Genomic DNA, 16,776 nt, shown 5'->3' with positions numbered 1-16,776 from the left:
GGCTCCCTGGCTGGCGAGGAGGCGCTAGCGACGAGCGACCTCGGGCTCCCCGGCTGGCGAGGAGGCGCTAGCGACGAGCGACCTCGGGCTCCCTGGCTGGCGAGGAGGTGCTAGCGACGAGCGACCTCGGGCTCCCTGGCTGGCGAGGAGGCGCCTGCGCGACGAGCGACCTCGGGCTCCCTGGCTGGCAAGGAGGCGCCTGCGCGACGAGCGACCACGGGCTCCCTGGCTGGCGAGGAGGCGCCTGCGCGACGAGCGACCACGGGCTCCCTGGCTGGCGAGGAGGCGCCTGCGCGATGAGCGACCTCGGGCTCCCTGGCTGGCGAGGAGGCGCCTGCGCGACGAGCGACCTCGGGCTCCCTGGCTGGCGAGGAGGCGCCTGCGCGACGAACGGCCTCGGGCTCCCTGGCTGGCGAGGAGGCGCCTGCGCGACGAACGGCCTCGGGCTCCCTGGCTGGCGAGGAGGCGCCTGCGCGACGAGCGACCTCGGGCTCCTTGGCCGGCGAGGAGGCGCCTGCGCGACGAACGGCCTCGGGCTCCCTGGCTGGAGAGGAGGCGCCTGCGCGACGAGCAACCTTGGGCTCCCTGGCTGGCGAGGAGGCGCCTGCGCGACGAACGGCCTCGGGCTCCCTGGCTGGCGAGGAGGCGCCTGCGCGACGAGCGACCTCGGGCTCCCTGGCTGGCGAGGAGGCGCCTGTGCGACGAGCGACCACGGGCTCCCTGGCTGGCAAGGAGGCGCTAGCGACGAGCGACCTCGGGCTCCCCGGCTGGCGAGGAGGCGTTGGGGACGAGCGACCTCGGGCTCTCTGGCTGGCGAGGAGGCGCCTGCGCGACGAGCGACCTCGGGCTCCCTGGCTGGCGAGGAGGCGCCTGCGCGACGAACGGCCTCAGGCTCCCTAGCTGGCGAGGAGGCGCCTGCGCGACGAGCGACCTCGGGCTCCCTGGCTGGCGAGGAGGCGCCTGCGCGACGAACGGCCTCGGGCTCCCTGGCTGGCGAGGAGGTGCTAGCGACGAGCGACCTCGGGCTCCCCGGCTGGCGAGGAGGCGCCTGCGCGACGAGCGACCTCGGGCTCTCTGGCTGGCGAGGAGGTGCTAGTGACAAGCGACCTCAGGCTCTCTGGCTGGCGAGGAGGCGCCTGCGTGACGAGCGACCTCGGGCTCTCTGGCTGGCAAGGAGGTGCTAGTGACGAGCGACCTCGGGCTCCCTGGCTGGCGAGGAGGCGCCTGCGTGACGAGCGACCTCGGGCTCTCTGGCTGGCGAGGAGGCGCTAGCGACGAGCGACCTCGGGCTCCCCGGCTGGCGAGGAAGCGCTAGCGACGAGCGACCTCGGGCTCCCCGGCTGGCGAGGAAGCGCTAGCGACGAGCGACCTCGGTCTCCCCGGCTGGCGAGGAGGCGCTAGCGACGAGCGACCTCGGGCTCCCTGGCTGGCGAGGAGGCGCTAGCGACGAGCGACCTCGGGCTCCCCGGCTGGCGAGGAGGCGCTAGCGACGAGCGACCTCGGGCTCCCTGGCTGGCGAGGAGGCGCTAGCGATGAGCAGGCACAGAGAGACACGGTGGCAGCTCTTGCACCCAAACCCGCTCGGGGTCTTTGGGGGGGTCTGGAGCCACAACGGTGGCAAAGGCAGCTGGGGGACGCGGCCTCCGAATCTGCTCGTGCCACTGGGCCCTGACCTCAATGCCTAGAACGGCCACTGTGCCGGCTCCTGTCCTCGCAGGGCCAGGATGCCAGCGGTGCCCAATGGCGGCGCCAGGAGCGGGACCAGCCACTGCTGGACTTGAAGGACTCTGCCTCCCTCATATCTGTGGAGCCGGGCCACAGCGTGTGATGCCGAGATGGGGAGCAGCGCTGCACTGGGGCTGACCTGCCCATGTCCAGCTGGAGCTGATGCCGGTAGTGGTGCCAGAAGCGAGGGCTCTGCCTCGGACAGTGCCACTGTCCAGACTGGTTCTGGAGCCAATAATGCCCCCAGCTGGTGCCAGCGCCGGGATAAGAGCGGGTGACGGCACCGCGGTCTGGGCCAGACCACAGGCTCTGTCACTGACGGAGGTCCCTTACCGCCTGAAAGCAGCGGTGTGGAAGGGAGGTCCAGGTCCTCTTCCAGAACCTCCCGGCCCAGGGACCGGACTTGAGGGCCCCGCCCTCTGGGCTGGAATCGCTGCTCTGTCCCCACCAAGGGGCGCCCCGAGGAGCAGTGGCTGTGAGTCTGCTTGGCCGCAGACCAGCTCCTGCCTGGTGCTGGAGACAGGGAGCGGTGCGGGGCTGGGCCGAGAAGCTTGGTGCCAGTGCGCCCTAGGGCTTTCTCTGCCAGTGCCAACGTGTCCTGCAGCGCCACGCCAAAGTGGCTGGTGCTGGATCCGGCATCTAGGGCAAAGTGCTGACTCCGTAATTAAGAGTTTCATGTGCTGATCTCTCCTGCGTAGTCCTGGTTGTGAAACTCCCGTGCGTACGGCACCTGGAGGCGAGGCCTGAGCAGGTCCCCAGGCGTGAAACTCCCGTGTGTACGGCACCTGGAGGGGAGGCCTGTGCGGGTCCCCAGGCGTGAAACTCCCGCGCAAATGGCAACGCCTGTGCGGGTCCCCAGGCGTGAAACCCCTGCGCGTACGGCACCTGGAGGCGAGGCCTGAGCAGGTCCCCAGGCGTGAAACTCCCGCGTGTACGGCACCTGGAGGCGAGGCCTGTGCGGGTCCCCAGGCGTGAAACTCCCACGTGCACGGCACCTGGAGGCGAGGCCTGTGCGGGTCCCCAGGCGTGAAACTCCCACGTGTACGGCACCTGGAGGCGAGGCCTGTGCGGGTCCCCAGGCGTGAAACTCCCACGTGCACGGCACCTGGAGGCGAGGCCTGGGCGGGGCCCCCCATGCGTGAAACTCCCACGTGCACGGCACCTGGAGGCGAGGCCTGTGCGGGTCCCCAGGCGTGAAACTCCCACGTGCATGGCACCTGGAGGCGAGGCCTGTGCGGGTCCCCAGGCGTGAAACTCCCACGTGCATGGCACCTGGAGGCGAGGCCTGTGCGGGTCCCCAGGCGTGAAACTCCCACGTGCACGGCACCTGGAGGCGAGGCCTGGGCGGGGCCCCCCATGCGTGAAACTCCCACGTGCACGGCACCTGGAGGCGAGGCCTGTGCGGGGCCCCCCATGCGTGAAACTCCCACGTGCACGGCACCTGGAGGTGAGGCCTGGGCGGGGCCCCCATGCGTGAAACTCCCACGTGCACGGCCCCTGGAGGCGAGGCCTGGGCGGGGCCCCCATGTGTGAAACTCCCACGTGCACGGCACCTGGAGGCGAGGTCTGTGCGGGTCCCCAGGCGTGAAACTCCCACGTGCACGGCACCTGGAGGCGAGGCCTGTGCGGGGCCCCCCATGCGTGAAACTCCCACGTGCACGGCACCTGGAGGTGAGGCCTGGGCGGGGCCCCCATGCGTGAAACTCCCACGTGCACGGCCCCTGGAGGCGAGGCCTGGGCGGGGCCCCCATGCGTGAAACTCCCACGTGCACGGCACCTGGAGGCGAGGTCTGTGCGGGTCCCCAGGCGTGAAACTCCCACGTGTACGGCACCTGGAGGCGAGGCCTGTGCGGGTCCCCCCATGCGTGAAACTCCCACGTGCATGGCACCTGGAGGCGAGGCCTGTGCGGGTCCCCAGGCGTGAAACTCCCACGTGCATGGCACCTGGAGGCGAGGCCTGTGCGGGTCCCCAGGCGTGAAACTCCCACGTGCATGGCACCTGGAGGCGAGGCCTGTGCGGGTCCCCAGGCGTGAAACTCCCACGTGCACGGCACCTGGAGGCGAGGCCTGGGCGGGGCCCCCCATGCGTGAAACTCCCACGTGCACGGCCCCTGGAGGCGAGGCCTGTGCGGGGCCCCCCATGCGTGAAACTCCCACGTGCACGGCACCTGGAGGTGAGGCCTGGGCGGGGCCCCCATGCGTGAAACTCCCACGTGCACGGCCCCTGGAGGCGAGGCCTGGGCGGGGCCCCCCATGCGTGAAACTCCCACGTGCACGGCCCCTGGAGGCGAGGCCTGGGCGGGCCCCCTCCAGGGCAGGGTTGCCGCAGGTGCCACAGGAACTAGAGCAGAGAGCAGCAAACCGAAGTGGGGCCCTCCGCTAGAACTCACACCAGCCACAGCTAAAGCGGGAAGGAGGCAGCTCGGGCGGCTTGGCGGAGCCTGGGAATAAGCGCTCCACCAGCCGCCACTGGCGGTGAGAAGGCGCTGAGGGGTGGGGGGGCTGAGCCCTGGTTACCGTGCCAGGCAGGGGCCTCCTGACGCCTGCGACGCGCACAGGCAACCCCAGGGAGAAGAACTCTTCCTCACGCGCCTTCCCGCCCCGGCCTGGCTCTGCAGGCCTCTCAGCCACCCCCTCCCCCAAGCCCCAGTCTGGCTCATCGCTCCTGTCTCGCTGGGAGGGGCAGGCGCCCCGCAAGCCCCCCCCCCCCGCCCGGACCTTGCAGGCGCGCAGCGTGTCAGCGATGGCGCGGCGGCTCAGGTTGGCCGTGGCGATGACGTCCTCCTGCCGACACGAGTTGCCAGCGGCCACAGCCTTGGCTGTCGCCATGGTGATGCCTTTGGTCATGCGGATGAAGTCCTCTGGCGTGGAGGTCTTGGCTGGGGGCATCTGGGCACAGAAAACCTGAGACAAGGGACAGGGATGAGGAGGGGGCAGGGCAGGAGCACACTGGGACGGCAGGTGCCACGGCACGGCCATGGCCTGGCTTCTGGGGGAATCTCTGTGGCCTCAGCTCACGAGAGCGGGAGACTGACATGCAGTTCCTGGGCCTTCAGGGGGAGCGCTCACAGACCACGTGACCGGGGGGTGTGACGTAGTGGGGGTACCTGGCTGGTTTCTATGCTGCTGGCTCTGGGGTAACCCCCACTGGCTGCCGTGGGTACCACGACCCAGCAAAACAGGATGAGTCACTATGCAACCAGTGGCCAGACACCCCCCATGGAGAGGAACAAAGGAAGGTGGAGGCTGCCCTGGCTGGGGGGCAGGGCGGGAAGAGGGTTAGTTAGTTGCTGTCTGGGAGCATGGAGGAGACAGCCTAGGGAAAGGGGCTGGAGTTTAGGGGTCCAGTCTCCCCCATTTCAAGGGGGCCTGAGGCATCCTAGCCCAGCTCTGTGACCAGATTACATCGGTGCTGTGCTGTATCCTGGAGAAGCAATAAACTTCCTCTATTCCACCAGCTGGTGCAGTCTGTTTGTGCCATTTCGGGGGCAGGAGACGGGGGACCCCCAACGCGCCGTCACAGGGGGGTGTTGGGACACAGAGAGGCCACGTGACCCCGGGGGGGCGGTGCCAGTACCCAGAGGGGCCACGCATCGGGGGGGGGGGGGGGCAGTGCCAGGACGCAGAGGGGCCACATGACCAGGGGGGGATGCCGGGACACAGAGGGGCCACGTGACCCTGGGGGGGGCGGTGCCGGGACACAGAGGGGCCACGTGACCCTGGGGGGGCAGTGCCGGGACACAGAGGGGCCACGTGACCCGGGGGGGGGGGCGGTGCCGGGACACAGAGGGGCCACGTGACCCTGGGGGGGCGGTGCCGGGACGCAGAGGGGCCACGTGACCCTTGGGTGGGCGGTGCCGGGACGCAGAGGGGCCACGTGATCTGGGGGGGGCGGGTGCTGGGACACAGAGGGGCCATGTGACCCTTGGGGGGGGCGGTGCCGGGACGCAGAGGGGCCACGTGACCCTTGGGGGGGCGGTGCCAGGACGCAGAGGGGCCACGTGACCCCAGGGGGGGCGGTGCCGGGACGCAGAGGGACCACGTGACCCCGGGGGGAGCGGTGCCGGGACACAGAGGGACCACGTGACCCCGGGGGGGGGGCGGTGCTGGGACACAGAGGTGCCACGTGACCCCGGGGGGGGGGGGGGGGCGGTGCCGGGACACAGAGGTGCCATGTGACCCTGGGGGGCGCGGTGCCAGGACACAGAGGGGCCACGTGACCCCGGGGGGGGGCGGTGCCGGGACACAGAGGGACCACGTGACCCCGGGGGGGGACAGTGCTGGGACACAGAGGTGCCACGTGACCCCGGGGGGGGACAGTGCTGGGACACAGAGGTGCCATGTGACCCTGGGGGGGGCGGTGCCGGGACACAGAGGGGCCACGTGACCCCGGGGGGGGGGGCGGTGCCGGGACGCAGAGGGACCACGTGACCCCGGGGGGAGCGGTGCCGGGACACAGAGGGACCACGTGACCCCGGGGGGGGGACGGTGCTGGGACACAGAGGTGCCACGTGACCCCGGGGGAAGGGGCGGTGCCGGGACACAGAGGTGCCATGTGACCCTGGGGGGGGCGGTGCCAGGACAGAGGTGCCACGTGACCCCGGGGGGGGGCAGTGCCAGGATGCAGAGGGGCCACGTGACCCTGGGGGGGGCGGTGCCGGGATGCCGAGGGGCCACGTGTCCTGGGCAGGGGAGATGATGATGCTGGTGCACAGAGGGGCCCTGTTCCATCTCCCTTCGCCCTGGGGCAGGTGCAGCAGAGGGGCGCAATCCCAGCCCGGACTCACCGCCAGCTCCTGGCGGATGTGCTCTATCGTGGCCTCCAGTGCGCGGGTCCCCTTTGTGGCCTCGTCCTCTACGGCCTTCACCGTCTTCAGCAAGGAGGTGACATTGGTGACCATCACCTGTCAGACAGAAACGCTCCGTCACTCATCCCGGAGAGCGCTGGCAGCCTGGTGCCCCAGGCCTGACCCCAGCGTCCCGCCCTCCACTGCGCCCCACCCCAGCACCCTGCCCCCCGCCCCCTCACTCCGCTCCGGCCCACCCCGCCCTTCGGCCCCAGGGCTCCTCATAAGAACATCAGAGCAGTCAGGCTGGGTCAGACCAAAGGCCAATCCAGCCCAGTGGCCTGTCAGACGACCGTGGCCAGCGCCAGGTGCCCTGGAGGGAGGGAACAGAACAGGGAACCGTCCCGCGATCCCTGCCCCGACACACAGAGGTCAGGGACCCCAGCCCTGCTCTGCCCTGCCTGCTGCTCTATCCTCCGTGAATCTCTCTAGCGAGCAGGGAGCTTGCGCGCAGGAGCAGCAAAGGGAGTTGGGAGGGGGAGTGGGAAGGGCCAAGGGGCACTTGCCAGTCTTTATAGTTTAGTTAAAGGTTTAAACCAAAATGTCCTGATTTCAACAAAACCCCTGTCGATAACCTAGGTAGCTGCAGGGGAGAATGCAGCAGCAGCCCTGCGGCAGGGTGGGGGCTGTTCTGTTTACTGCGCCCAGTGCAGGGTGCCTGATGCCCTGCCCTGTGGGCGGGGTGGCGGGTGTGCATTCGGTGGCCGGGCTTGGAGGCCAGGGTGGCTGAACTGGAGGAGCGGAGGGAGGCCGAGCGGTGCGTAGATGAGGCTTTCCAGGACACTGTAGCACTGTCCCACCGCCGGTCAGACAGCCCCAGTGCTCTTAAGGAGGGTGAAAGTCTCAGGGGAACAGAGCATTCAACGGGAGCAGAGGGAAACCTTCCCCCAGTTGGGACCCTCCTCCCAGAGGATGCCCTGGGATCCTCTCACACGGAGGATGCCTCTCGGAGGGAGGGACTCCAGTTGCTAGGAAAAGGGGGTGTTAGCAACGGGACTTCGATCGTTAGGAATGTAGAGAGCTGGCTTTGCGATGACCAGGAGAACTGTACGTCACCGCCCCCCTTCCCCTCAGCTGAGCGCTGGGCCCCTCAGCCGGGCCACCGGGGGAGCCAGCTGCGCAAGGGGCCGTTTGGGCTTCCCCACGGCAGGAGTGGAAGGGGGGCGGGTCAGCGACATACACGGCCCCGCCCCCCTCCCTCGCGGCAGCCCGGCTGAGCAGGGTGGGAGGGGAAGGAGAAGGGGGGCGGGGAGAGACGGAGAGGAGAGAGAGGCAGGAGGAGGAGGAGAAGAGAAAGAAAGACAGAGAGAGAGGCAGAAGGTGAGAGAGGCAGGAGGCGGAGGGGAGCTGAGAGAGAGACCGGCGGCTCAGGAGAGGAGACCGACGTGGAGGAGAGACCTGAAAGCCCCGTCTTATGACGGGCTAATTGGCTAGTGTAATAAGAAAAGCCAAAAAGGAGTTTGAAGAACAGCTAGCCAGGAACTCCAAAAACGTTTTGTAAGTACATGAGAAGCAGGAAGCCTGCTACACAGCCAGTGGGGCCCCTGGACGATCGGGATACAAAAGGACACAAAGACGATAAAGCCATTGCGGAGAAACGAAATGAATTCTTTGCTTCAGACTTCACAAATGAGGATGTTGGGGAGATTCCCAAACCTGACGCGTCCTTTGTAGGGGACGAATCTGAGGACTTGTCACAGTCTGAAGTGTCATTAGAGGAGGCTTTGGAATTAATTGATAAACTGAACAGTAACAAGTCACAGGGACCGGATGGCATTCACCCAACAATTCTGAACGAACTCAAATGTGAAATTGCGGAACTATTAACTGGTTTGTAACCGATCCTTTAAATCGGCTTCTGTACCCAATGACTGGAAGACAGCTAATGTAACGCCAATATTTAAAAAGAGCTCTAGAGGCGATCCTGGCAATTACAGACCGGTAAGTCTAACTTCAGTCCTGGGCAAATTAGTTGAAACAATAGTAAAGAATAAAATTGTCAGACAAGTAAAAGAACATAATTTGTTGGGCAAAAGCCAACACGGTTTCTGTTAAGGGAAATCACGTCTCACTAATCTATTAGAGTTCTTTGAAGGGGTTAACAAAGATGTGGACAAGGGGGATCCAGTAGATATAATGTACTTAGATTTCCAGAAAGTCTTTGGCAAGGCCCCTCACCACAGGCTCTTACGTAAATTAAGCTGATGTGGGATAAGAGGGAAGGTCCTTTCTTGGATTGAGAACTGGTTAAAAGGCAGGAAACAAAGGGTAGGAATAAATGGTAAATTTTCAGAATGGAGAGGGGTAAGTAGTGGTGACCCCCAAGGGTCAGTCCTGGGACCAATCCTGTTCAACTTATTCATAAATGATCGGGAGGAAGGGGTAAACAGGGAGGTGGCAAAGTTTGCAGACGATACTAAACTGCTCAAGGTAGTTAAGACCAAAGCAGACTGAAGAACTTCAAAAAGATCTCACCAAGCTGAGTGACTGGCATCAAAATGGCAAATGAAAGTTAATGTGGATAAATGTAAAGTGATGCACATTGGAAAAAATATCCCAACTGTAGATACAACTAGCCAATTAGCCCGTCATAAGACGGGACTTTCAGATCTCTCCTCCACGTCGGTCATCTCTCCTAAGGCTCCGGTCTCTCGCTCCGTCTCCCTCTCTCTCCTCCTCCTGCCTCCCCCCCAGCTCTCCTCCCCCTCTGCCTCTCATTCCATCTCTCTCTCTCTCTCCCCCCCCGCCCTCTCTCAGCTCTCCTCCCCCTCTGCCTCTCACTCAATCTCTCTCTCTCTCTCTCCCCCCCACCCTCTCTCAGCTCTCCTCCCCCTCTGCCTCTCACTCAATCTCTCTCTCTCTCTCTCCCCCCCACCCTCTCTCAGCTCTCCTCCCCCTCTGCCTCTCACTCAATCTCTCTCTCTCTCCCCCGCCTCTCTCAGCTCTCCTCCCCCTCTGCCTCTCACTCAATCTCTCTCTCCCCCGCCCTCTCTCAGCTCTCCTCCCCCTCTGCCTCTCACTCCATCTCTCTCTCTCTCTCTCCCCCCCGCCCTCTCTCAGCTCTCCTCCCCCTCTGCCTCTCACTCCATCTCTCTCTCTCTCTCTCCCCCCCGCCCTCTCTCAGCTCTCCTCCCCCTCTGCCTCTCACTCCATCTCTCTCTCTCTCCCCCGCCCTCTCTCAGCTCTCCTCCCCCTCTGCCTCTCACTCAATCTCTCTCTCCCCCGCCCTCTCTCAGCTCTCCTCCCCCTCTGCCTCTCACTCCATCTCTCTCTCTCTCTCCCCCGCCCTCTCTCAGCTCTCCTCCCCCTCTGCCTCTCACTCCATCTCTCTCTCTCTCCCCCGCCCTCTCTCAGCTCTCCTCCCCCTCTGCCTCTCACTCAATCTCTCTCTCCCCCGCCCTCTCTCAGCTCTCCTCCCCCTCTGCCTCTCACTCCATCTCTCTCTCTCTCCCCCCCACCCTCTCTCAGCTCTCCTCCCCCTCTGCCTCTCACTCCATCTCTCTCTCTCTCTCTCCCCCGCCCTCTCTCAGCTCTCCTCCCCCTCTGCCTCTCACTCCATCTCTCTCTCTCTCTCTCCCCCGCCCACTCTCAGCTCTCCTCCCCTCTGCCTCTCACTCCATCTCTCTCTCTCTCTCTCCCCCACCCTCTCTCAGCTCTCCTCCCCCTCTGCCTCTCACTCCATCTCTCTCTCTCTCTCTCCCCCGCCCTCTCTCAGCTCTCCTCCCCCTCTGCCTCTCACTCCATCTCTCTCTCTCTCTCTCCCCCGCCCTCTCTCAGCTCTCCTCCCCCTCTGCCTCTCACTCAATCTCTCTCTCTCTCTCTCTCCCCCCCCCGCCCTCTCTCAGCTCTCCTCCCCCTCTGCCTCTCACTCAATCTCTCTCTCCCCCGCCCTCTCTCAGCTCTCCTCCCCCTCTGCCTCTCACTCAATCTCTCTCTCCCCCGCCCTCTCTCAGCTCTCCTCCCCCTCTGCCTCTCACTCCATCTCTCTCTCTCTCCCCCCCACCCTCTCTCAGCTCTCCTCCCCCTCTGCCTCTCACTCCATCTCTCTCTCTCTCTCTCCCCCGCCCTCTCTCAGCTCTCCTCCCCCTCTGCCTCTCACTCCATCTCTCTCTCTCTCCCCCGCCCTCTCTCAGCTCTCCTCCCCCTCTGCCTCTCACTCAATCTCTCTCTCTCTCTCTCTCCCCCCGCCCTCTCTCAGCTCTCCTCCCCCACTGCCTCTCACTCCATCTCTCTCTCTCTCCCCCGCCCTCTCTCAGCTCTCCTCCCCCTCTGCCTCTCACTCCATCTCTCTCTCCCCCGCCCCCTCTCAGCTCTCCTCCCCTCTGCCTCTCACTCCATCCCTCTCTCTCTCTCTCCCCCGCCCTCTCTCAGCTCTCTTCCCCCTCTGCCTCTCACTCCATCTCTCTCTCTCTCTCCCCCGCCCTCTCTCAGCTCTCCTCCCCCTCTGCCTCTCACTCCATCTCTCTCTCTCTCTCTCCCCCGCCCTCTCTCAGCTCTCCTCCCCCTCTGCCTCTCACTCCATCTCTCTTTCTCTCTCCTCCTCCTGCCTCCCTCCAGCTCTCCTCCCCCTCTGCCTCTCACTCCATCTCTCTCTCTCTCTCTCTCTCCCCGCCCTCTCTCAGCTCTCCTCCCCCTCTGCCTCTCACTCCATCTCTCTCTCTCTCTCCCCCGCCCTCTCTCAGCTCTCCTCCCCCTCTGCCTCTCACTCCATCTCTCTCTCTCTCTCCCCCGCCCTCTCTCAGCTCTCCTCCCCCTCTGCCTCTCACTCCATCTCTCTCTCTCTCTCCCCCGCCCTCTCTCAGCTCTCCTCCCCCTCTGCCTCTCACTCCATCTCTCTCTCCCCCGCCCTCTCTCAGCTCTCCTCCCCTCTGCCTCTCACTCCATCTCTCTCTCCCCCGCCCTCTCTCAGCTCTCCTCCCCTCTGCCTCTCACTCCATCTCTCTCTCTCCCTCCCCCGCCCTCTCTCAGCTCTCCTCCCCCTCTGCCTCTCACTCCATCTCTCTCTGCCCCCGCCCTCTCTCAGCTCTCCTCCCCCTCTGCCTCTCACTCAATCTCTCTCTCCCCCGCCCTCTCTCAGCTCTCTCCCCCTCTGCCTCTCACTCCATCTCTCTCTCTCTCTCCCCCGCCCTCTCTCAGCTCTCCTCCCCCTCTGCCTCTCACTCCATCTCTCTCTCTCTCTCTCCCCCGCCCTCTCTCAGCTCTCCTCCCCCTCTGCCTCTCACTCCATCTCTCTCTCTCTCTCTCCCCGCCCTCTCTCAGCTCTCCTCCCCCTCTGCCTCTCACTCCATCTCTCTCTCTCTCTCCTCCCCGCCCTCTCTCAGCTCTCCTCCCCCTCTGCCTCTCACTCCATCTCTCTCTCTCTCTCTCCCCGCCCTCTCTCAGCTCTCCTCCCCCTCTGCCTCTCACTCCATCTCTCTCTCTCTCTCTCCCCCGCCCTCTCTCAGCTCTCCTCCCCCTCTGCCTCTCACTCCATCTCTCTCTCTCTCTCCCCCGCCCTCTCTCAGCTCTCCTCCCCCTCTGCCTCTCACTCAATCTCTCTCTCTCTTTCTCTCCCCCGCCCTCTCTCAGCTCTCAGCTCTCCTCCCCCTCTGCCTCTCACTCCATCTTAATCTCTCTCTCTCTCTCTCTGCTGCCCTCTCTCAGCTTTCCTCCCCCTCTGCCTCTCACTCCATCTCTCTCTCTCTCTCTCTCTCCCCCTCCCTCTCTCAGCTCTCCTCCCCCTCTGCCTCTCACTCCATCTCTCTCTCCCCCGCCCTCTCTCAGCTTTCCTCCCCCTCTGCCTCTCACTCCATCTCTCTCTCCCCCGCCCTCTCTCAGCTCTCCTCCCCCTGCCTCTCACTCCATCTCTCTCTCTCTCTCTCTCCCCCGCCCTCTCTCAGCTCTCCTCCCCCTCTGCCTCTCACTCCATCTCTCTCTCTCTCTCCCCCCCGCCCTCTCTCAGCTCTCCTCCCCCTCTGCCTCTCACTCCATCTCTCTCTCTCTCTCTCCCCCACCCTCTCTCAGCTCTCCTCCCCCTCTGCCTCTCACTCCATCTCTCTTTCTCTCTCTCCCCAACCCTCTCTCAGCTCTCCTCCCCCTCTGCCTCTCACTCCATCTCTCTCTCTCTCTCTCCTCCGCCCTCTCTCAGCTCTCCTCCCCCTCTGCCTCTCACTCCATCTCTCTTTCTCTCCCCCGCCCTCTCTCAGCTCTCCTCCCCCTCTGCCTCTCACTCAATCTCTCTCTCCCCCGCCCTCTCTCAGCTCTCCTCCCCCTCTGCCTCTCACTCCATCTCTCTCTCTCTCTCTCCCCCCCGCCCTCTCTCAGCTCTCCTCCCCCTCTGCCTCTCACTCCATCTCTCTCTCTCTCTCTCCCCCCCGCCCTCTCTCAGCTCTCCTCCCCCTCTGCCTCTCACTCCATCTCTCTCTCTCTCCCCCGCCCTCTCTCAGCTCTCCTCCCCCTCTGCCTCTCACTCAATCTCTCTCTCCCCCGCCCTCTCTCAGCTCTCCTCCCCCTCTGCCTCTCACTCCATCTCTCTCTCTCTCTCCCCCGCCCTCTCTCAGCTCTCCTCCCCCTCTGCCTCTCACTCCATCTCTCTCTCTCTCCCCCGCCCTCTCTCAGCTCTCCTCCCCCTCTGCCTCTCACTCAATCTCTCTCTCTCCCCCGCCCTCTCTCAGCTCTCCTCCCCCTCTGCCTCTCACTCCATCTCTCTCTCTCTCCCCCCCACCCTCTCTCAGCTCTCCTCCCCCTCTGCCTCTCACTCCATCTCTCTCTCTCTCTCTCCCCCGCCCTCTCTCAGCTCTCCTCCCCCTCTGCCTCTCACTCCATCTCTCTCTCTCTCTCTCCCCCGCCCACTCTCAGCTCTCCTCCCCCTCTGCCTCTCACTCCATCTCTCTCTCTCTCTCTCCCCCACCCTCTCTCAGCTCTCCTCCCCCTCTGCCTCTCACTCCATCTCTCTCTCTCTCTCTCCCCCGCCCTCTCTCAGCTCTCCTCCCCCTCTGCCTCTCACTCCATCTCTCTCTCTCTCTCTCCCCCGCCCTCTCTCAGCTCTCCTCCCCCTCTGCCTCTCACTCAATCTCTCTCTCTCTCTCTCTCCCCCCCCCGCCCTCTCTCAGCTCTCCTCCCCCTCTGCCTCTCACTCAATCTCTCTCTCCCCCGCCCTCTCTCAGCTCTCCTCCCCCTCTGCCTCTCACTCAATCTCTCTCTCCCCCGCCCTCTCTCAGCTCTCCTCCCCCTCTGCCTCTCACTCCATCTCTCTCCCCCCCACCCTCTCTCAGCTCTCCTCCCCCTCTGCCTCTCACTCCATCTCTCTCTCTCTCTCTCCCCCGCCCTCTCTCAGCTCTCCTCCCCCTCTGCCTCTCACTCCATCTCTCTCTCTCTCCCCCGCCCTCTCTCAGCTCTCCTCCCCCTCTGCCTCTCACTCAATCTCTCTCTCTCTCTCTCTCCCCCCGCCCTCTCTCAGCTCTCCTCCCCCACTGCCTCTCACTCCATCTCTCTCTCTCTCCCCCGCCCTCTCTCAGCTCTCCTCCCCCTCTGCCTCTCACTCCATCTCTCTCTCCCCCGCCCCCTCTCAGCTCTCCTCCCCCTCTGCCTCTCACTCCATCCCTCTCTCTCTCTCTCCCCCGCCCTCTCTCAGCTCTCCTCCCCCTCTGCCTCTCACTCCATCTCTCTCTCTCTCTCCCCCGCCCTCTCTCAGCTCTCCTCCCCCTCTGCCTCTCACTCCATCTCTCTCTCTCTCTCTCCCCCGCCCTCTCTCAGCTCTCCTCCCCCTCTGCCTCTCACTCCATCTCTCTTTCTCTCTCCTCCTCCTGCCTCCCTCCAGCTCTCCTCCCCCTCTGCCTCTCACTCCATCTCTCTCTCTCTCTCTCTCTCCCCGCCCTCTCTCAGCTCTCCTCCCCCTCTGCCTCTCACTCCATCTCTCTCTCTCTCTCCCCCGCCCTCTCTCAGCTCTCCTCCCCCTCTGCCTCTCACTCCATCTCTCTCTCTCTCTCCCCCGCCCTCTCTCAGCTCTCCTCCCCCTCTGCCTCTCACTCCATCTCTCTCTCTCTCTCCCCCGCCCTCTCTCAGCTCTCCTCCCCCTCTGCCTCTCACTCCATCTCTCTCTCCCCCGCCCTCTCTCAGCTCTCCTCCCCCTCTGCCTCTCACTCCATCTCTCTCTCCCCCGCCCTCTCTCAGCTCTCCTCCCCCTCTGCCTCTCACTCCATCTCTCTCTCTCTCTCCCCCGCCCTCTCTCAGCTCTCCTCCCCCTCTGCCTCTCACTCCATCTCTCTCTCTCCCCCGCCCTCTCTCAGCTCTCCTCCCCCTCTGCCTCTCACTCAATCTCTCTCTCCCCCGCCCTCTCTCAGCTCTCCTCCCCCTCTGCCTCTCACTCCATCTCTCTCTCTCTCTCTCCCCCGCCCACTCTCAGCTCTCGTCCCCCTCTGCCTCTCACTCCATCTCTCTCTCTCTCTCCCCCACCCTCTCTCAGCTCTCCTCCCCCTCTGCCTCTCACTCCATCTCTCTCTCTCTCTCTCCCCCACCCTCTCTCAGCTCTCCTCCCCCTCTGCCTCTCACTCCATCTCTCTCTCTCTCTCTCCCCCGCCCTCTCTCAGCTCTCCTCCCCCTCTGCCTCTCACTCCATCTCTCTTTCTCTCTCCTCCTCCTGCCTCCCCCAGCTCTCCTCCCCCTCTGCCTCTCACTCCATCTCTCTCTCTCTCTCTCCCCCGCCCTCTCTCAGCTCTCCTCCCCCTCTGCCTCTCACTCCATCTCTCTCTCTCTCTCTCCCCCGCCCTCTCTCAGCTCTCCTCCCCCTCTGCCTCTCACTCCATCTCTCTCTCTCTCTCCCCCGCCCTCTCTCAGCTCTCCTCCCCCTCTGCCTCTCACTCAATCTCTCTCTCTCTTTCTCTCCCCCGCCCTCTCTCAGCTCTCCTCCCCCTCTGCCTCTCACTCCATCTTAATCTCTCTCTCTCTCTCTCTGCTGCCCTCTCTCAGCTTTCCTCCCCCTCTGCCTCTCACTCCATCTCTCTCTCTCTCTCTCTCTCCCCCTCCCTCTCTCAGCTCTCCTCCCCCTCTGCCTCTCACTCCATCTCTCTCTCCCCCGCCCTCTCTCAGCTTTCCTCCCCCTCTGCCTCTCACTCCATCTCTCTCTCCCCCCGCCCTCTCTCAGCTCTCCTCCCCCTGCCTCTCACTCCATCTCTCTCTCTCTCTCTCTCCCCCGCCCTCTCTCAGCTCTCCTCCCCCTCTGCCTCTCACTCCATCTCTCTCTCTCTCTCCCCCCCGCCCTCTCTCAGCTCTCCTCCCCCTCTGCCTCTCACTCCATCTCTCTCTCTCTCTCTCCCCCACCCTCTCTCAGCTCTCCTCCCCCTCTGCCTCTCACTCCATCTCTCTTTCTCTCTCTCCCCAACCCTCTCTCAGCTCTCCTCCCCCTCTGCCTCTCACTCCATCTCTCTCTCTCTCTCTCCTCCGCCCTCTCTCAGCTCTCCTCCCCCTCTGCCTCTCACTCCATCTCTCTTTCTCTCTCCTCCTCCTGCCTCCCTCCAGCTCTCCTCCCCCTCTGCCTCTCACTCCATCTCTCTCTCTCTCTCTCTCTCTCCCGCCCTCTCTCAGCTCTCCTCCCCCTCTGCCTCTCACTCCATCTCTCTCTCTCTCTCCCCCGCCCTCTCTCAGCTCTCCTCCCCCTCTGCCTCTCACTCAATCTCTCTCTCTCTCTCTCTCCCCCGCCCTCTCTCAGCTCTCCTCCCCCTCTGCCTCTCACTCCATCTCTCTCTCTCTCTCCCCCCCGCCCTCTCTCAGCTCTCCTCCCCCTCTGCCTCTCACTCCATCTCTCTCCCTCTCTCTCCCCCACCCTCTCTCAGCTCTCCTCCCCCTCTGCCTCTCACTCCATCTCTCTTTCTCTCTCTCCCCAACCCTCTCTCAGCTCTCCTCCCCCTCTGCCTCTCACTCCATCTCTCTCTCTCTCTCTCCTCCGCCCTCTCTCAGCTCTCCTCCCCCTCTGCCTCTCACTCCATCTCTCTTTCTCTCTCCTCCTCCTGCCTCCCTCCAGCTCTCCTCCCCCTCTGCCTCTCACTCCATCTCTCTCTCTCTCTCTCTCTCTCCCCGCCCTCTCTCAGCTCTCCTCCCCCTCTGCCTCTCACTCCATCTCTCTCTCTCTCTCCCCCGCCCTCTCTCAGCTCTCCTCCCCCTCTGCCTCTCACTCAATCTCTCTCTCTCTCTCTCTCCCCCGCCCTCTCTCAGCTGTCCTCCCCCTCTG

The 16,776-nt window shown here is 64.5% G+C and overlaps 1 protein-coding gene across 1 annotated transcript in view; it reads right to left on the bottom strand.

Annotated features, from left to right (window-relative positions):
• Positions 1 to 16,776, bottom strand: part of LOC142823549 (talin-1-like) — a 135,641-nt gene that overhangs the window by 64,526 nt on the left and 54,339 nt on the right. Inside the window, 2 exon segments of the mRNA XM_075914738.1 lie at positions 4,444 to 4,629; positions 6,513 to 6,629. Of these exon segments, the coding sequence (XP_075770853.1) occupies positions 4,444 to 4,629; positions 6,513 to 6,629 (303 nt within the window).

The sequence above is a fragment of the Pelodiscus sinensis genome, unplaced genomic scaffold (assembly GCF_049634645.1).
Source record: "Pelodiscus sinensis isolate JC-2024 unplaced genomic scaffold, ASM4963464v1 ctg72, whole genome shotgun sequence".
Taxonomy (NCBI): Eukaryota; Metazoa; Chordata; order Testudines; family Trionychidae; genus Pelodiscus; species Pelodiscus sinensis.
The sequence above is the reverse complement of the archived record's forward strand: the minus strand, read 5'-3'. Positions and strand labels throughout refer to the sequence as shown.